At 38.6% G+C, this 18,608-nt stretch overlaps 1 protein-coding gene across 1 annotated transcript; it reads left to right on the top strand.

Annotated features, from left to right (window-relative positions):
- Positions 1–3,211: 3,211 nt before the first annotated feature.
- Positions 3,212–9,631, top strand: LOC124880352. The gene is made up of 4 exons (XM_047385396.1): positions 3,212–3,234; positions 8,367–9,103; positions 9,193–9,309; positions 9,552–9,631. The coding sequence occupies exons 1-4, from the start codon at positions 3,212–3,214 to the stop codon at positions 9,629–9,631; spliced, it is 957 nt and encodes a 318-aa protein (XP_047241352.1).
- Positions 9,632–18,608: the final 8,977 nt, after the last annotated feature.

The following is an 18,608-nucleotide window of genomic DNA, read 5'->3' as shown; positions in this document are numbered from 1 at the left end:
TATGTTAAGTATTTTAAAGAACCCCCTAGCACTTTCTATCTCACACAAACAGATCCTTCAGGGAGATCTTGCCAAAGTAGGTATTTTTATTGTTTCATGGAAACAGAGTTTAGAGTACACGTAGAATACAAAGTACAAACAAGAATAATACCAATACATGTCTAGCATGCAATATGCAACAATCTTATAGATGTTACATTTCTTCAATAAAATTGGTGTTTAAAAGATGTCCTTGTCTGTTGGGAAGGTTTTCAAAGGTTATGCCAAATGCTAAAAAGAAATTGACATTGATTTACAGTTTTGTGTCATTTGTCATGAAAACTCCTCTGTTTTACAAGTAGGGTATTGTGGATGCAGATCATTTCCATTATGCTGCTGTGAGAAGAACATCAGCAGATCAAGAACACAGAGTGAAGCTAGCAGTGTATGTGTGTGTGTGTGTGTGTCCACTCTAGATCCGGTCTTTTCAATTTGAATGAAAAATTAATAATTGAAAAATACTGATGTTTCATCTAGATGATTATCAGATATGCCCTCTACAATGATTAACAAATGTATATAATGTTCCTAATGAATTACAAATGTAGATAAAAAAGGATTATAACAAAGCGCTTATCACTTTAGTCTCAGTGTCATAGTGCTAAAGAGTTTCAAAAACAGTCTACGCAACACCCTTAGCAACCTTGGAACCCGCAGAGATGACTCAAACCATTTTGCAGTAATAACACAACCACTGGCATTAAGTATAAATGTAGCACAAGTAAATATGTGCTGAATGCACAGATGAGACTGCCACGTCTCCACAGGTTGTGCATCTAGGACCCCTGTACGGTTTGTGGTCTCTGACAGGATGTCTCTGCAGTTGTTTCATGCTATGTAGATACAAAGTGTGGCTCTGACTATAAATCCAAGTAATTCACGTTAAACAAAACAAATATTTTAATAGAAACTAAAATAGCTTGAAACTTGCAAATCTAGCTTGAAAATCTTTCAAAGTTTCTAGAGTACTTTATGTAAACATTACCAGAAACACTTGGGATTAAGTGTTTAGAGGTATGCCAATCTAATTCAGCTTTAGTATTCTCCAAAAAAACTTGTGCATTTACCTAGGGATGTAATGATAAATCCCCAACACACAACATCAGACTCACGAGAAAGAGAAGCACCATTTTAGCAATATTTTTGGAAAAACTGAGGATCCATATTTTATATATTGTACAGTCCAGGTGTGAACTGCTTATATACTGTGGTTTTTCATGCTTGTCTAATTCAAAGGTGGTCCTAATTAAAAACAAACATTACAAATGCTCTAATTTTTGTATTTCCCCAGAAAAGAATAAAGGTTTCACAAATCTCAAACTAAGTTTTAGGGAACAGTTTTGCTCAGTGTAGAATTGTCCGGTTCGGGTTTGGTTAGTATTTTCAATATGGAACTACAGATGATGAAATGCAATCCAAACACAATTAGGAATTTAATAGCATTGTTAGAGACAAATAGTTTGCCAGTTCCTGTATTGTTACAGTGTTTATAAATCACTGATGTGTTTTCACTCACTCTGTCATGGTTTCCTGTTTCTGCTGTGAATGGATGATATCTGCTAGCTAAAACAGACCTTGCCTTTTTGTAGCTGTATTGACTACAGTAGACATACAATTTGTGTTAACAAAAAGTTAAAACAGACTGAATACATTATATATACAATAAAGGTTTTTGCAAAAGCTACAATCTTTGCAGGCCTTTTTTTGCAGCATCTGAGTTTAGGTCAAAACTGAAATTCTCTCCACCACGGTTCAAAGTACTTATGACAATGTGCACTCTCAACAGCCATGCTCTTCAATATTGTTGGAGGTGAACGTTTTCTGAACGTCAATGGCCGTGTCTTCAGTTTTCTTCATCTTTACCAAGTTTAGGAACTTTAAGAAGTGTTTATCACCCACAATCGAAGTGATCAATAATTGGTCCATGTTCAAACTGTGAGAGACTGGTATCCATTGGAGTTACTGACATTTCAGCTAGTGTTTGACGCTGCCAAGTCTTCCCTGTTTTCGCACCCTCCGTTTGACACTGTAATCCTTTTTAGTCAGATTCATCACATTGGTGGAGAATGTTTGCTGTTAAGTCGTCTTACCCTAAAAATGCTCAGCATCACCTTAATTTCTTTAGACAGAACATAGTCTGGCTGGGCACAAACTAACATAAGAAGACATAGAAAAAAAGAAACATATCCTGGAGAATATTTCAGGGCACATAACAGTCTAACTGTTAAGACTGAAACTTTGCTGATAGAGGAACTGAACATTATTATTGTATGTGTGGAGACAGTCAGTGTCTCTGCAAAAATGCATCTATACCAGCACCACCATTCTCTAGGAGCATCAACTGAAAACTACACTGACAGTTAGCCCTGGCAGAGTGTCAGGGAACATACTTTGAATAAGTGCACAGTAGCCCTCAGGGATCTTATCCAAGATCTTTAACCCCTTTGAGTCCCTATTTTGTATCAGATATTGCCTGGAACCAGCAATATTAATTGCTGTTTCAGCTGACAGCTGACAGAATCCTAAACAACTTTTGGTTTTAACATTTTTTCAGTGGCAAAACTTCAAGGCCTGCATTTCTCCATCCTAGAAATCTCCTTTTTATGCCAAAGGTGATCTCCTGTAGAGATCTGGCGACTATGGAGTAAATTTCTTGTCATGTTAAAGAAACCAGTTTGCGATGGTTTAAGCATTTGCCATACTACATTATCCTGCTGGCAGTAACCATCAGAACGTGGGTACACTATGGTCATAAAGGAAAAAACATGGTCAGCACAATACTCAGATAGGGTGTGGCCTTATCTAAAGGTAACAAGAAGGCCAAAGTTTTTTATCATCTTGTACCAGTTTCCCAATTCTCCTCTTACATCTGGCATTACCTGTTGCTCACTGAATTATTTTTCTTCTCTTTTTCAGAAGATTTTCTGTAAACCCAAGAAATGGTTGTGCAAGAAAATAATAAGATCAGCAGTTTTTGAAATACTCAGGCCAACCCGTATGGCACCAATAACCATTAAACGTAGCTGCACTTGATTCCTCTTTTTACAGATTCTAATGCTAGGTTTTTGCAACTTTTACAAGGCCTACTCACCACATCTAGATGACTAAATACATCAAGATGATACCATTTAATTGATTAATTGGATAATTCTGTTCTCCACATCTATTGTCGATGCTTCTGCCCATAGCTGTAAGGTAAGTTCTGCGGTGCCTATCGCGGCAACAATCCCTGAACCCGGTGATGGACACTGGCAGTAAGGGACGCTATCAAGCTGAAGAAGGAGTCCTATCGGCTGTGGTTGGCTTGTGGGACTCCTGAGGTGGCTGACGGGTACCATGAGGCCAAGCGTGCCGCGGCCCGGACTGTGGCAGAGGCAAAAACCCGGGCCTGGGAGGAGTTCGGCGAGGCCATGGAGAAGGACTACTGGTTGGCCTCAGAGTGATTCTGGCAAACCGTCCTGCGCCTCAGGAAGGGGAAGCAGTGCTTCGTCAACATTGTTTACAGCGGGGGTGGGAGGCTGCTGACCTAGACTGGGGAGATTTTCGGGCGGGGGAAGAACTACTTCGAGGATCTCCTCAATCCTGCCATCACACAATCCCTGGTGGAAACAGAGGGTGGGGACTTGGGGTTAGACTCTTTCATCAGCCAGGCTGAAGTCACTGAGGTGGTTAAAAAGCTGTGCGGTGGCAGGGCTTTGGGGGTGGATGAAGTCTGCAACCTGAGTACCTCAAGTCTCTGGATGTTGTGGGGCTGTCATGGTTGACACGCCTCTTCAACATTGTGTGGCGGTCAGGGACAGTGCCTCTGGACTGGCAGACAGGGGTGCTGGTCCCCCTTCATAAGAAGGGTGACCGGAGGGTGTGTTCCAACTACAGCCCTGTGGGGGTTGCTCCAGGAGTATGAAATCGAGGGCCCTTTATTAGGGGCCATCCGGTCTCTGTACAAGTGGAGCAGGAGTTTGGTCCACATTCCCGGCACTAAGACAGACCTGTTCCCGGTGCATTTTGGACTCCAGCAGGGCTGCCCTTTGTCACCGGTCCTGTTCATAACTTTTATGGACAGGATTTCCAGGTGCAGCCAAGGGCCGGAGGGGGTCTGGTTTGGGAACCAGTGGATTTCGTCCCTTCCTTTTGCAGGTGACGTGGTCCTGCTGGCCCCCTCTAGCCAAGACCTACAGCATGCGCTGGGGCGGTTCGCAGCCGAGTGTGAAGCGGCTGCAATGAAGATCAGCTCCTCCAAGTGTGAGGCCATGGTTCTCGACCAGAAAAAGATGGCTTGTCCTCTTCAGGTTGGAGGGGAGTTCCTGCCTCAAGTGGAGGAGTTTAAGTATCTCGGGGTCTTGTTCACGAGTGAGGGAAGAATGGAGCGGGAGATCGACAAACGGATTGGTGCGGCTGCCGCAGTAATGGGGGCGCTGTGCCGGTCCGTTGTGGTGAAGAGAGAGCTGAGCCAAAATGAGAAGCTCTCGATTTACCAGTCGGTCTATGTTCCTACCCTCACCTATGGCCATAAACTTTGGGTCATGACCAAAAGAACGAGATCCCGGATACAAGCGGCTGAAATGAGCTTCCTCTGTAGGGTGGCCGGGCACTCCCTTAGAGATAGGGTTAGGAGCTCAGCCATCCGGGAAGGGCTCGGAGCAGGGCCTCTGCTCCTCCACATCAAGAGGAGCCAGTTGAGGTGGCTCAGGCATCTATACCGGATGCCTCCTGGATGGCTTCCTTGGGAGGTGTTCCAGGCACGTCCCACGGGGAGGAGACCCAGGGGACGGCCCAGGACACGCTGGAGGGACTATGTCTCTTGGCTGGCCTGGGAACGCCTCGGGCTCCTCCCGGAGCAGCTGGAGGAGGTGTCTAGGGAGAAGGATGTCTGGGTGTCTCTGCTGAGTCTGCTGCCCCCGCAACCCGATCCCGGATAAAGCGGAAAATGACGAGTACGACAAGTACGAGTACGAGTTGATAATTCTGCTCAAAATAAATTAGTGTACTTAATAGAGTGGTCGATGAGCATAAAAAAATAGTTAATTATCAACATTAAGAGGAACAACTTGGCCTCTCTATTCTAATCAACAGGGGCATTCTTTACATTTTCTGGAGAATACATGGAAGCACTCTCCTCGCATAAAACACCACAGGCGTAACTGGGAAGGCCTAGCAGCTTTTGTTCTGGAGAATCTTCAAGAAAAATAATGCAATGTAGTAGGAAGGTAGCTAAGCTGCAGATAGAAAGGCTGTACAGACATTTATAGAGAGAATCCAGGTGATCATCAGGTGCTGTCTTCTCTTTAATGAAAGAGACATCTGTTCCTAAAAAGTCAGCTAAGCTCTAATGTGACGTTCACGAAATAATCAATTCTTTTCAACAGGTCTTTACCTTTTCTGATAAGACTTGAGTCTTAGTTAGTAAGAGCCATTCCTTGTTTTTTACTACTTTGCTTGCTTATAATGCTACTTTTTCAATTGAATTGAATTTTAAATTATGTTACATTACTTAGGCGAAAATATACGAAAACCGAAAGGGGCGTGGTATGAGCATACAGAGCGCATGCTCGTTGCTCACTTTTTGTCTTCATCACCCGTCATGGCAGTAGGCACGTGTGTGGGACTGTGTGCGCCGCCGACGCAGGCTGCATGCAATGGGAGAATGGAGGAGAATGATTACAGCTCGTTGTTCAAAAAAAGTGGTACAAAAAAAGGTTTGCACACTTTTATTGGTTAATGTTTACAGTTGTTTTGTGTTGTTTACCATTGGTGCATTGCCTTAATAGTTTTGTTTAATGGTGAAGGAGGTGATTTTTATTTCTGTGCATTTCAGTGCACTTTTTTGTCTGCTATTTTGTTACATTTTGCTTTCTCTATTTTGTGTCTACCTTACATATTGCATAAAATGCTATTAATGCACATAACATCTGTAGTAAAGAGCTACATGGCACATTTTATATTTAATTTAATGGAACATATATACCTTAAAGAAATATTTGTTTTTACATACTGTGGTTCTATTTTGCACCTTTTAAATAACAATACGAGTCTTACTTAATACAGATGATTTAGCTTTAGTTGTAAATTTCACCCGCCCTTGCCAGGGTTTCCTAAAATGCATATATATTTAACACTATATTAGGGGTAAAATAATTTTTTCTTCAAAAATGTACATTTTCCAAAATGGATAATTTCAACATCTCTTTCAAGAACGTTAGTTCCATCAATTGGTTGTACTTAAAGCAATGAAATTAAAACTTAAAATCCTAACCTATTTTATCTAGAGCAAAACAGACTCAACTGAATGGGAATTAACACTTCTCCAAGTTCATCTTGAAGGCTGTGCTTGGGTGATAACTGTAAAAGAACCTTGCTAGGCCCAATCATGCTCATTTTGTAACTAGTGTTACAATTCTTCAGCTTCATGATGTGGTTACTAGGGGAATGTTGTAGGTGGCATCAACATTTGCTAGTTTTGAATGATTTTTGTTATGTTTTTTTATGGAGAGATTACTAATAATTCTCTCTTTGTATGACAAACAGATGTTAATCTAATGTCTTTTATTATTGTATTTTTACATGCATCCTAAGACAACTTCCCAGGAACCCATGAACCACATTATGTGGCCCATTAAGTCAATTAACTTGTTCATGTAATGTTTGCTTGTTCACAAGGCATATGGTCATGCCTCAGAAAGCAACTACTCGTGCAGCAGTTTTACAAAAACCGGAGAGTTATTAAATCAGTAATTACTAGCAAAGGTTTAATAGTATTGATGAATTTGACATTTTATCCTTACAATATCAAGTATGAGAGAACTGATAATGTGGCACATATTATTTTAAGTATAGATTAGGATAGCAGCCCAAAGCACCAGAAGCCAGTGAAAAAACTCTGGAAGTTGGAAGATCTGCCTGACTGTTCTGAAGAGTGAGACATGGGTGGGGTGCACTGGGGAATAATTCCATGTAGACATGAGAAAGCATTATGGATCCAAAAACCATTGTAGGTGGAGAAGTCTAAAGCATAACCCTCTAGTGCACAAGTGTCAAACTCCAGTCCATCTAAAAGTTGCAGGACATTGGCCCACAAGGGCCAGAGTTTGATACCCCAAATCTAGACAATGAACAACCAATAGACCAGTAGAGGGGGAAAACAAGTTCAGCCTCCACAAAAAACTAGATTTTCATTGCCATTGGTGTAGACCAGAAAGGAAACAGCTGCTCCAAACTTGATACTTTCAAGTTAGAGTACTGACTTTGTAGCTGCCAAATGGTCAGAGAGGACATGGTTTAAGCTATTTAGCCTCATTGACAATGATTACATTTGGAGTAGTCAAGGTGAGGCCGCCTACCATAAGAACACCGTTACAAGTTCCAGGCATGGTGGTGTAGGCATCATGCAGTGGGGCTGGTGCATTGTCAGTGGTAAATTTTTCAACCTCACCTGAACTCACCAGCAAAACATTTGAAAGTGGAAAATAATTTAATGTTGGAGGACAATGTTGCTTAACCTTATGGAATTGCCTCCCCAAAGCTTCAATTTTAACCTTATTCAACGTTAAGAGGCAATGTCAAGGTTGTGCCTGGAATCTAAGTAAACTGAACTCCACCAAATTACCAGGAAGAATGGTCAAACATCCAGCAAAAATGATGTCAGAAGCTTTGTAATGGCTACAAACAGGATATAATCAATGTACAACATCTAAAAAGATATTCAACCAAATATTAGTAGAGGTGTATTTGTTTATTTGAGGCTTTCAGTGTACGTTTTCACTCTTTGTGGGAGTCTAAAGAAAATACACAAGAAATTAAAATGTTTGCACTTAGTCATAGTTTAAAAAAATTTAAATAATTGATTCACAATTCAAATAAATCATTGAAAGCTTTAAAAAAAAATGTGCCCTTGATATCTATGAAGATGGTTCTCTGACTAGAAACTGTTTATTGTTAAAGGTTATAAGTTTAGAAAACAGCTATGCGCAGTTTTAACTGGCAAATGTAGTTTTGTTTTGAAAGTTTAGAAAAATTGCAAAAAAATAAAAAATAACGACTATCATCCAAAGCTAAGCAGAGTTAAACTTATCTCCTTCTGCTAACCTTCTGCGGATCCTGTAAGAACTTCAGGTACTTGTTTTTTTCAGATCAGACTGATGCTGTAGGTGGCTGTGATAATGAGATCATATTCCATTTGTAGCCACTGAGCAGAGCCTCAAAGTGCTTTTCATTCAATGTGATAATTTCAGCAGGATGACACCTTCAGATGTTCTTTTCTTTCTCATGGGTTTGTCTTTATGGAACAAGGGTGAGTAATGGCTGAAATAGTGCTATCACTGAATATCTAGTTATCTAATTAACATACATTTTATTTTCTTCTTTATTTTAGCTGAGATGAATGATATGAAAGCATTTGTGCATCACAAGACAAGCTTTATACCAGCTGATGTTGGTGGAAACGTGACTCTGCGATGTTCTCATGATAGTAATGCTGCAAGTTATTACTGGTATAAGCAAGCCCTGGGACAGAAGCCACAGCTTATTTCTATGAGTTATAGATTAGAGAAAAGTGGTACTTTCCACAAGGAGTTTAAGGACAACCTGCGATTCACTCTGGAAACAGAAGTAGATAAGAGTCAGTTAAAAATTTCTGATTTACAGCGTTCAGACACAGGAACTTACCTCTGTGCAAGTAGCCGTTCATTCCTGCTCACATTTGGGAAGGGTGTAACAGTTATTGTTAAGGATTCAGTTCCGGGATATAAGGTTTTGGTCCACCAGTCAGAATCTAAAGCTGTCCAGCCAGGAGGCTCTTTGACTCTGAACTGTACAGTAGAAACTAGGATCTGCAGAGGAGAACACAGAGTTTTCTGGTTCAGAAACTCTGCAGAAAATGATCCAGGACCCATTTACACATGTGGAGGGAGAAAAGATAAATGTGGAAGAAATCTCAACATACAGGCCACCTGTGTGTACAACCTGCCAATGAAGAACATAAACAAGTCTCATGTTGGGACTTATTACTGTGCTGTTGCCTCAAATGGACAAATAGTGTTTGGAAATGGGACCAAATTGGAATTAGAAAGTAAGTTGTTTCACTGATTAATCGCTTCTATTTACCTTTCAGAAACAGAATAAAGCTGAAAGTTTTGTTTTGAATTTCTGGATCTGCAGGTGAGCTGGTCTTAGTGTACATATTATGTGCAGCTTTTATTTTCACCACCATTCTAAGTGCTTTACTGGCCTTCATACTGTACAAGAAATGCAAGAGCGATCGTCGCCAAACTTCAGGTAACCACTATTTTTGTAATGGAGGAAACTGTGTTCAAGTTATTCACATTTTTCAATAAAAATGTTTTATCTTTCACAGTGTTTCAAGAAAATCTTTCTATCTGTTTAGCTGCAAATGCAGAGGTAAATACAATCCAATGTGCTTAATAAACACCAAATGTATGTTTCTCCAACATATCCTGAACAGATAAATGTGTTCTGGAGAAAACTTTTTAATAATTTCTGGTGTTTTCTGTTACCAGGAAGACAGCCTAAATTACGCTTCTGTAAATGTTACTCAGCCCACCCGATCAAGAAGACAGAAGAAAAGCTTCGAAACTGAGTGTGTTTACTCCTCTATGAAGCAGTAGTTTGGACTTATTTTGTCTTAAATATGTTTCAATGGGTAGAGTTGAAGCATAAATGATTATGTAATTGTTGAAGAGCTAAAAATGAAAGCAATGTTTTTTTTACCATTACAAGAATGATGTCTTAAAATACATGTAGCCCTTATCTTCTAATATCTATTGGGCCTAATTTAAATTAAAAAAAGTGTGGCTTTAGCTCCAATGGCAAATAAAACAAACCAGTGATTGCACATGTAACCGATTTATAAAGCTCATGCAATAGCCGATTGCGCTAAAACAGTTTGCCTATATTTAAATGAGGCATTTTAACAGCCTTACCTAAATCCTCCTTGATTCCTTAAGTTTGTTGTTAATAATATCTGTTATCTAGAAATAAACTGTATTAAAATTATGTAAAATTTTGTTTTATCTATTCCATATCCATAATGCAAACCTTTTCACTATAGAACATTCCCACAGTGCTTCACATTAAGCGGTTTCACAGTTGAACATTTTAAGAACAATTTCCCATAATCAATAGTTGTGCTTAGGGTGACTAGTGTCCTAACACTGAGATGGTGTTCTTGGAGTTTTCAGCGATGCCTTGATTAAAAACTCATTTTGCTAATTTTCTCTGTGTTTTTTGTGCGTGCTGTGTTTATGGCAAATGTTTATGTTTAAATTGTGAAATTAGGAAAGTGTGACCTAATATTAAAAGAGTGCCATGATGAGTCTTGGAGGTAGGACCCAAATGCAGAGAAGAGTGGAGTTGAAAAAAGGTTTAATGAAAAATAAAATTACAAAACTTATGAAAGACCAGATTAGGAACTCAGGCAGGTGAAAAAAAACATAAACTGGATGAAAGCAGGTGTATGAAAATCCAGCCAAAAAACATAGAGCAACTCAGGAGTGGACCAGGGCAAAGACAAGGTAAGAGGGTGTTAATGGAGTATTAATGGAAGGAACCAGTAAGGAACAATGAAAACCAGAGAGCTTATAAACTGAGGGAATGAAGCGAGAACCAATGAACTGGGAGACAGGCTAAGCAGGAGCAATATGACACAGGTGTGAACCAGGGCTGCAGGGAGAGGGAGTGACTAATTGAACGTGATTAGCAAGTGAAATAACCAGGACAAGAGGAACTGAACAGAAGATAAGCAAAGAGGCTAGACTAGATAACAAAACCAAGGGAAAACAGATCTAAAGGTAAATGTAATTAAACACATGAAACACCAGATTCTAGAAAGTTACAAAAACTAAACAGAAGAAATCTAATAAACCTGAGTGGCCAGAAAACACCTAGCTGAGAAGTAAACAATCTCAAACCAGATAGATCCTGTCAAAGAGCGAGTTGTTGATAGCTACTGCGCCTAATAGCGGTATTTGTGCCAGCATATCATTAGTGGCATTTGCTTCATGAATAAGTTCCCACGATTAAGCAAATAGGCACAGAAGATGGAACATTTGCAACTCAGACTGAGTAAGGTGTAATGTATCACTGGTTTAAATTACATTTTTATTTGTCAGTGTGCTGCACCAAATGTATAGCTGAAACCTGATATTTACAATGGCTATCAAAAGACACTTTTTTCTCACTGTCTGACATTGAATTAGACCAAACGTTCTGTTTAGGTAATTTAGGATTACCCAAATTATCTCAATTTGCTAAATTTCTGAATGAGGAAAAGTTTCAGATAATTTTCAGTTTCAGAACATTTAATTTTCTTAGTATTCAATTGAGTTATCCTGACAGAACTGGTGAAGTCCTTCCTGTAGCAAAATACTCACATACCATGATGCTGCCACCCCCTACTTTACAGCTAGGACAGTGTTCTGAGGCTTGAAAGCTTCCCCCTTTCTCCCCCAAATCTAATAATTGCCATATGATCAAACAAATCAATTATTATTTGAACAGACCGCAGAGCATGTCTCCAAAAGTAAAGGCATATTTATTTCTATTTATAGAAATTCCATTTATATATATATATTTTATATATATATTTATTATATTTTTCTATTTGCAAACTTGAATCTGTTGTGTTTTTTTTTTTTTTATGTTTTAAGTTGTTTTTAAGTAATAGCTTCTTCCTCTCTGAGTGGCTATAACATCAGCCATGTCATTCCAAATCTCATGGATAATGACACTCTTTTATAACTTCAGCATCTTCACAACGTCTTTTGCTTTTTTTTTTTGTTTCCTTTGGAGTTCATATGCTCAATACGTATGTAGGTATATATGCAAAACAGTTTTTCCAACATTATAAAACACCAAAGCTTCTAATGGAATTCAAATAAAAAGAATCTAAAAAAAGAAAAAAAGAAATAAACATTTGTATAGTATCTACATTTAAATAAAATGGTAATTAACCTTTCAAAACTTATTAAGAAACCTCCTGCTAAAAGAGAGTCCTCCCTCCCCATGATTTATTTTTATTTGACAAGTATTTAAATAATGGGCATTATGTGATTCCTTGAAGCAGATGGTTTGGAATTGCGTCATAGCAGGAGCAGATCGGATTCTATCTTAATGGACTGAATTTGAATGAATGCAATTAGTTTAGCATTGGACCTGGGTTTTTTATGTAAAGTTTCCTGATCATACTGTTATAATCAGTCTTTACATTGTATGCTTGCTGCAAAAAAGTTGCAGCGTGCAGAATGAGCAAATCTGTTTTATATGTAGAAATACCCGTCGAATTTAAACTCCACAGTGAATAAATTAACAGGAACATGTCTTGGTCCAATTTATCCTTATCTTTCCTCCAATTCAGAAAATATCACACAGCACCCTCTAATTATTTAAACCCCTGGTAAAAATATACAAATGTATGGACATTAATCCATCCATGTCTATACTGAATTTAAAATATTAAAAACTATTGGAATTATGTCAATCAAGGCTGGAGGAAGCCCCAAGTTTATCTTGTTAATGATGCAGCCTGAATGGAGATAACATGCATGAAAGATACTACCATCCGATGCTCCCATTCAGGCATCTGTAGCAGGAATTTTATTTACAGTTCAAAATATTTACAGAGTTACTATGTTTACCATTTTCCTTTAAATCAAATAAAATATAGCACATGATTGAACATATGTTCCAATAAAACAAATACTTTCATGTCTTCTGCACATTTCTATACTCCTGTTTACTCATATAATTGCTTCCCACTAAAAACAAATGCTCCCCTGGACCAAGTCAACACAGTAATTTTAACCTCTACTGTAGTCGAACAGTCTCATTTTCAGTTCTTAAAGATATATCTCACTAAGCTATATAAGCTACATGGATACACACACAAAGTAACGTACAAACACCCGCCTCTTGGTGACATGTCAACGGCAACCCGAACAGGCTGACTAGCTTAAAACAACATTTCAAATAACAGTCGTAATGGATCAATTGCTTTATTAAAACCAACAAACTCTAGGTGAGAATACTTAAAAATGCAACGAACAATATTTTACGACTGGTTAAACACATATAGATATTCAGTTATTAACTGAAAGGAGATTACATGAATGCAAGATACTCTGACACAATACTTCCATTCAGGCAGCTGTAGCGGGAATAGAGCGTTGTTGCCAAGAGCTCCCCCTTCAGGCGTAGCAGACATGGCTAATCAATCCCAGCATTTGTCAGGACACCCCGGCGTGACGATAACAGACAAAAAATTCTTAACTAAGAAATCATCAAAGGATTAGTTTGAACCAAAATAAGTTTTTTAAGTATTCCAAGCTCCCAAGTGTTCTAAGCTCTTTTTAGAATTAACAATCAATTTATAGTTTGTCACTACAACTGTTTTAATTCACCACTTATGTAGTTTGAACCAACTTTGACATAGGAGATGAGTTTTCCTCCTTTATAATTTAGTCGGTTCATCTTTTCCCCTCCTGGACGGATGAGAAGTTACCATTTTTTTGTAGGATCACCAGTAGTTAATCTCAGGTATTAACTTGTTGCATGCAATACTGATTGAATTATGTTATGCTGAGCTGTGTTTTGATTTGGTGCGTAAGCGCTGCTGAATTGTGCGCGGTTATTGTTTGTCTGGTTGATCTCAAATCAGCCAGGAGTTAGAAGTTGGACTTTTAAAAGTTTTTCATTCAAGGCAACTGCCCGACCACTCTTTGTTCCAGTTTTATTGCTGGAGATTTTCCACTGAGTTCCCGCCTCAGAGTTTATGACCCTTTGTCAAGATTTGGGGCGTTCAGCTGGTTGTGGCTAAAGGGGCATGGCCCCACCATTTTATCAGCTGATCGCTGCAGTCGAGACATCAGCACAACAGGAGGACGTCCTTCCATTTAACCGAAATTACACATTTTGTCCATAAAACTACTGGTTTGATCTTTATAGACACTAAATGCGCATATATGTTTTTCTTTTATTATCATTGTTAGGTGTTAGGTATTATTTAGTCAACTCAGAGGTAAGAACGATACAGTCAGAGTTACTTGCAGCAAGGGTAGCCCACTTTGCAGTGAAACTACAAAGTTTTGACACCCTATCTCTTTATTTATATACACAATTCAACAGACAGTTCAGACAGGGTGTATGTGTGTGAGACAGAAAGGAGGCTGGTTCACACAGAGATAACAATGATCTCACACACACAGGGAGGAAGGCATAGTGCAGGTGCCTTGCAACACAAAGTTTTTACATGAGTGATAACACGTTTTTGCACCCATCCAACAGTCCCTCCTTTTATCACAAGTAAAAACATTTAATATAAAAACGAGTAAGAAAAATACTCTGTATGAGTGAAAACCCACGGACGGTAAACAGATTATATTTTGTGGGAAATACTCATACGGTCCCGCCGCCCTCGGCAACCATTAAAAGTTAAATGTTGATTAATACTTGAAATCATAAAAATAAAAGAATAATATTTGAAATCATAAAAATAAAAGAATAATATTTGAAAACATAAAAATAAAAGAATAATACTTGAAATCATAAAAATAAAAGAATAATACTTGAAATCATAAAAATAAAAGAATAATATTTGAAAACATAAAAATAAAAGAATAATACTTGAAAACATAAAAATAAAAGAATAATATTTGAAAACATAAAAATAAAAGAATTTAAAAATCTGCCCTGTTTATGTCATCATTGTACTTTTTCTCATTTCACTTAAGCAACAACTTCTTTCGATTTTCTGTTGTAAGGTCATTTTATGAAATACAATGTATGAGTACACTCAGGCTTTTGATGTGATTTATTTACATGTCATCATAATCGTCCCCTTCATTTTCGCGCATTTCTACCTGGTTCAGTGTTGCATATGCCACCGTGACTGACTGAGTTACTATTCTTTGTACCATGCATTTGCAACATGGGATAATACATATTGACAGGAGACACAGAAGGCCCATGCATGTTATTACTGCAACTAGGAGAACCTTAAACAGATGTATCCATCCCCCTGTGAGCATCCAATCTAACCAAGAAGAGTTAGGATCTTGGTGGTCATGTGCCATGACATTTTGCAGATTCCGTAGGTTGTTTAATGCTCCCGTTATGTTTGCAGAGTGTATATTATCTGGGATATATGTGCAACAGGTGTTATTCAATAGAACACAAACGCCCCCCGTTGATGCTGTTAGAATATCCAAAGCCATGCGGTTCTGAATTATCATGGCTCGCATAGCGCTCATTTCTGTGTTTTGACCCTCTTCTACTATTATGGAGTTATTTAGAAACAATCCAAATCGATAACTTAAAGTTTCCACGCGCAGCATTAATTTGCCCACACCTTACAAGGGTAAGAGAGATAATAATGTTTTATCATCTTTAGACCAAAGTTTAAATTCATCTGGGACATTTGTTCCCCAAATGGGGTCATGTGGTTTAACATCTATTTCCCTTTTTGATCTCCTATGTGGTATAACTATAGTCTGCTTACTAAGTACCACAGTGTGATCTGATGTGAAAACTGGGGCACATACACCATACCAACTGGGTGGAAGTACATAATAAGCGTTATTACCACATAACCATGCCACCCCTTCTATCCAGTATGTGCCGTTTCCGGGATTATTCCTGTAAGTGTAGAAGTAGTTACATTTCGTACTATTCCCTACAAAATGAGTATGATTCCCTGTAATATTTTGTCTTATGCAGTGTCGATGGTCTCCGGGGTCTGTTACATATGCTGGTTCTGATTTCCCTGTAATGTTGAGAGGTTACCATTGTTTTCTGTCGCAAGTGCAGTTTTCTGGGTCACAACTATAATTTAATCTCTGGTTACTGAAAGATTGGTCTGGCATAAGAAATAACTTTTTATTTGTATATTCTATCAGGCCCATTGATATGGCGTAACTTGTCTCGGTGAGGTTCATAGCTTTGACATATATGGTGGGACCTTGGGAATGCACGGGCATTATAGAACACACATAACAATCAGTTTTATTTTGAGTTTTAGCTGTGTCATACACATAACGATACCAGTAATTTTGCAGAAATGGGTGTGTGTCATGTCCTTCCGTCAGTGTTCTGAGATGGGTACCGTCTGATGTCCATCTCTTCTGGTTCGGTATCACCTCCTGTGGATCCTGCTTTAGATAGAGAAAGAGTCCTGCTACCAGAATTAAGCTCAGGCTTATCAGTCCTGTCCACATGTTACAGAGAGCCATTTTATAATTGGGCGCAGATCAGCTGTTTTTTTCACCGGTTTGAGACGCTGGGCCATATGGGTCCTCCAACTCCTTTGAACCCGGACTTCCTTCTGCTACCCCGTCGGTTGATCTGGCTCCTGTAACGGCAAAACTGGCTTACAGTGGCTTTTATGGATCGAGGAAGGCCTCTCTGCTATTTTCAGAGCTGTGTGTCAGGAGTACTTGAAACGGCCCTTTCCACCGAGGAGTGCTCCAATCCTTCCGGTGGAGTGTCTTAATCAGGACCAGGTCTCCAGGCCTCAGGTCATTCTGTGGGATAGGAGCAGAGATTATCGGCAGACCACTGGACATTTGTTCTTCTTTTGTCTGCAACATTTTATTCATCCACTCAGCTAATGAAGTTTCCTGTTGTGCTTTCTCTATTTCATTCATGTCAGAGGGCAGAGAAAATGGTCTGCCATGTACTATTTCTTTGAGAATACAAATTCACATCAGCAACTTGGTGTCACATGATCGCAGACTCAGAATATAGCGGGTGGAGTTATACAATGATGTACAGTAGGTGGCAAATGGAGTAAGACCAGTTTGATTTGGAGTTATTCTCATCCATAATTTAACCAGGGATAGGCATTCGGGCAATGGCCTCCCTGTTTCTTCCATTGTTTTCCTTAATCTTTAACTGAAACCCTAATGCATTAGAACTTAGTTCTATTAATTTATTTACAAAATGAGTTCCATTATCTGACCTTATAATCTGTGGGATACCATATGTGGGGAAGAAATGTGTCACTAGGTTCATCTATTACAACTAGGCAATATTTCTTCCCCCGTGTTTGCAACAAATTATGCATGATCTGCAAAAATTCTTTGCATAGTCAGAAAAATTTATAGTGTAGCATTAATGCTTTACCAGATGTGACATATTCCCCCCTTGACACGTGGGTCTTCCCAATGTGTCACTGTAGCCGCTGTGTTATATAAATTTTTTGGGAGGATTGGTTTATCTTCTATCTGATAGATGTCATCTTTTTTCTGTGCTCCTCTCTTTAGCCAGGCCTTTATTTCTGTCTTGGGTGCTGACTGTTGGGCATCTTTCAGCACATCTGTGTCTATAAATAGCAGATCTGACATTTTCTCTTTAATAGGTTGAAATTAGTTAGTTCTGTCCCTGATGATGTTTTAAAACCTCTATTTTGCCAAATCTTAGCATGGTGATGTACTGATCTGAAAACGTATTGGCTGTCTGTGTATATAGTACGTATTTGTCCCTCATGTAATTCACATGCTCTTACTACAGCATATAATTCTGCTGTTTGGGCTGAGCATGTATTGGGTAGAGATTTAGCTTCTATTATCCTATCGATGGTTGTTATTGCATAACCAACTCTATTCTTTCCATATTCATCTTTAGATGCTGAGCCATCTACAAACACAACACATGAATCTGGTATAAGGGTTTGAGAAATGTCTTGTCTGGGTTTTGTGTCTTCTTCAACTTTTGCTTTATAAGAATGTGGTTTTCCATCTTCTGCAGTAAGTATTAGAGTACTTGGATTTAAAGGGCACATCTTTTTAGAGTTATGTTTGGCTGTGATAATAATAGCGATGTCAGTGTGATATGCCTTGCATGTAGCGTCAGGTGCTTCTCTTAATATTCCTGACTTCAACATATCTTGTATTACTGGCTTAATACCTTCTTCAGCTTCTGGCTTTAAGGGGTATTGGCGGACTAATGGCCTTTTTTCAGATATTAGTTTAACCTTGTATGGTGGGAACCCCTTTATAAGCCCTACATCAGTTGATGATTGGGACCACAGTTCAGGTGGGACAGCAGCTAGGGCAGGATGCATGTTGCTCTCTTTGCTCTCAGCTAAGCCCTGTATTTGTCCCTCTGCCTCATCTAAATGTGTCCTTGGATGGACTTTGACTGTCCACCCTAGAGTGAGCTTCCAGATTCCTGTATTAGGATCTACCTTTGACAGTATCAGTGCTGTTCCTGCAGAGGTTTAAAGCCTCTGTTTTTCCAAATTCTTATTATTCTTTTTTATCATATTTTATTTGTCCTTATTACATTTAAAAATGAGATCAATATTTTTGGTAGTTGCTATTATTATAAATAATGCTTGGTTTAGTTCTTATTAAAAATAAAAAATAAAAACTCACTCACTGATGAACACAAAAAATGAAGGGCATATTATATTTTATAATCTTAGTTTGTCTTACCCAGTTTTATAGATACAACATACAGTTTCAGTCAGCTTTGTATTTAGTTCAAGTAACTAAAGTTTGTTTCAACTAACTCAAGTTTTCTCTATTTCAGTCCAGTCCAGTAATTCTGTTAAGGTTCATTTC

This window comes from Girardinichthys multiradiatus, chromosome 14 (genome assembly GCF_021462225.1).
Source record: "Girardinichthys multiradiatus isolate DD_20200921_A chromosome 14, DD_fGirMul_XY1, whole genome shotgun sequence".
NCBI lineage: Eukaryota > Metazoa > Chordata > Actinopteri > Cyprinodontiformes > Goodeidae > Girardinichthys > Girardinichthys multiradiatus.
The sequence above is the reverse complement of the archived record's forward strand: the minus strand, read 5'-3'. Positions and strand labels throughout refer to the sequence as shown.

Coding starts and splice junctions, on each gene's coding strand:
- LOC124880352 (XM_047385396.1), top strand. CDS start 3,212: ATGCTTCTGCCCATAGCTGTAAG. Junction 9,104..9,192: donor GACCAAATTGGAATTAGAAA/GTAAGTTGTTTC, acceptor CTGGATCTGCAG/GTGAGCTGGTCTTAGTGTAC. Junction 9,310..9,551: donor CGATCGTCGCCAAACTTCAG/GTAACCACTATT, acceptor TTCTGTTACCAG/GAAGACAGCCTAAATTACGC.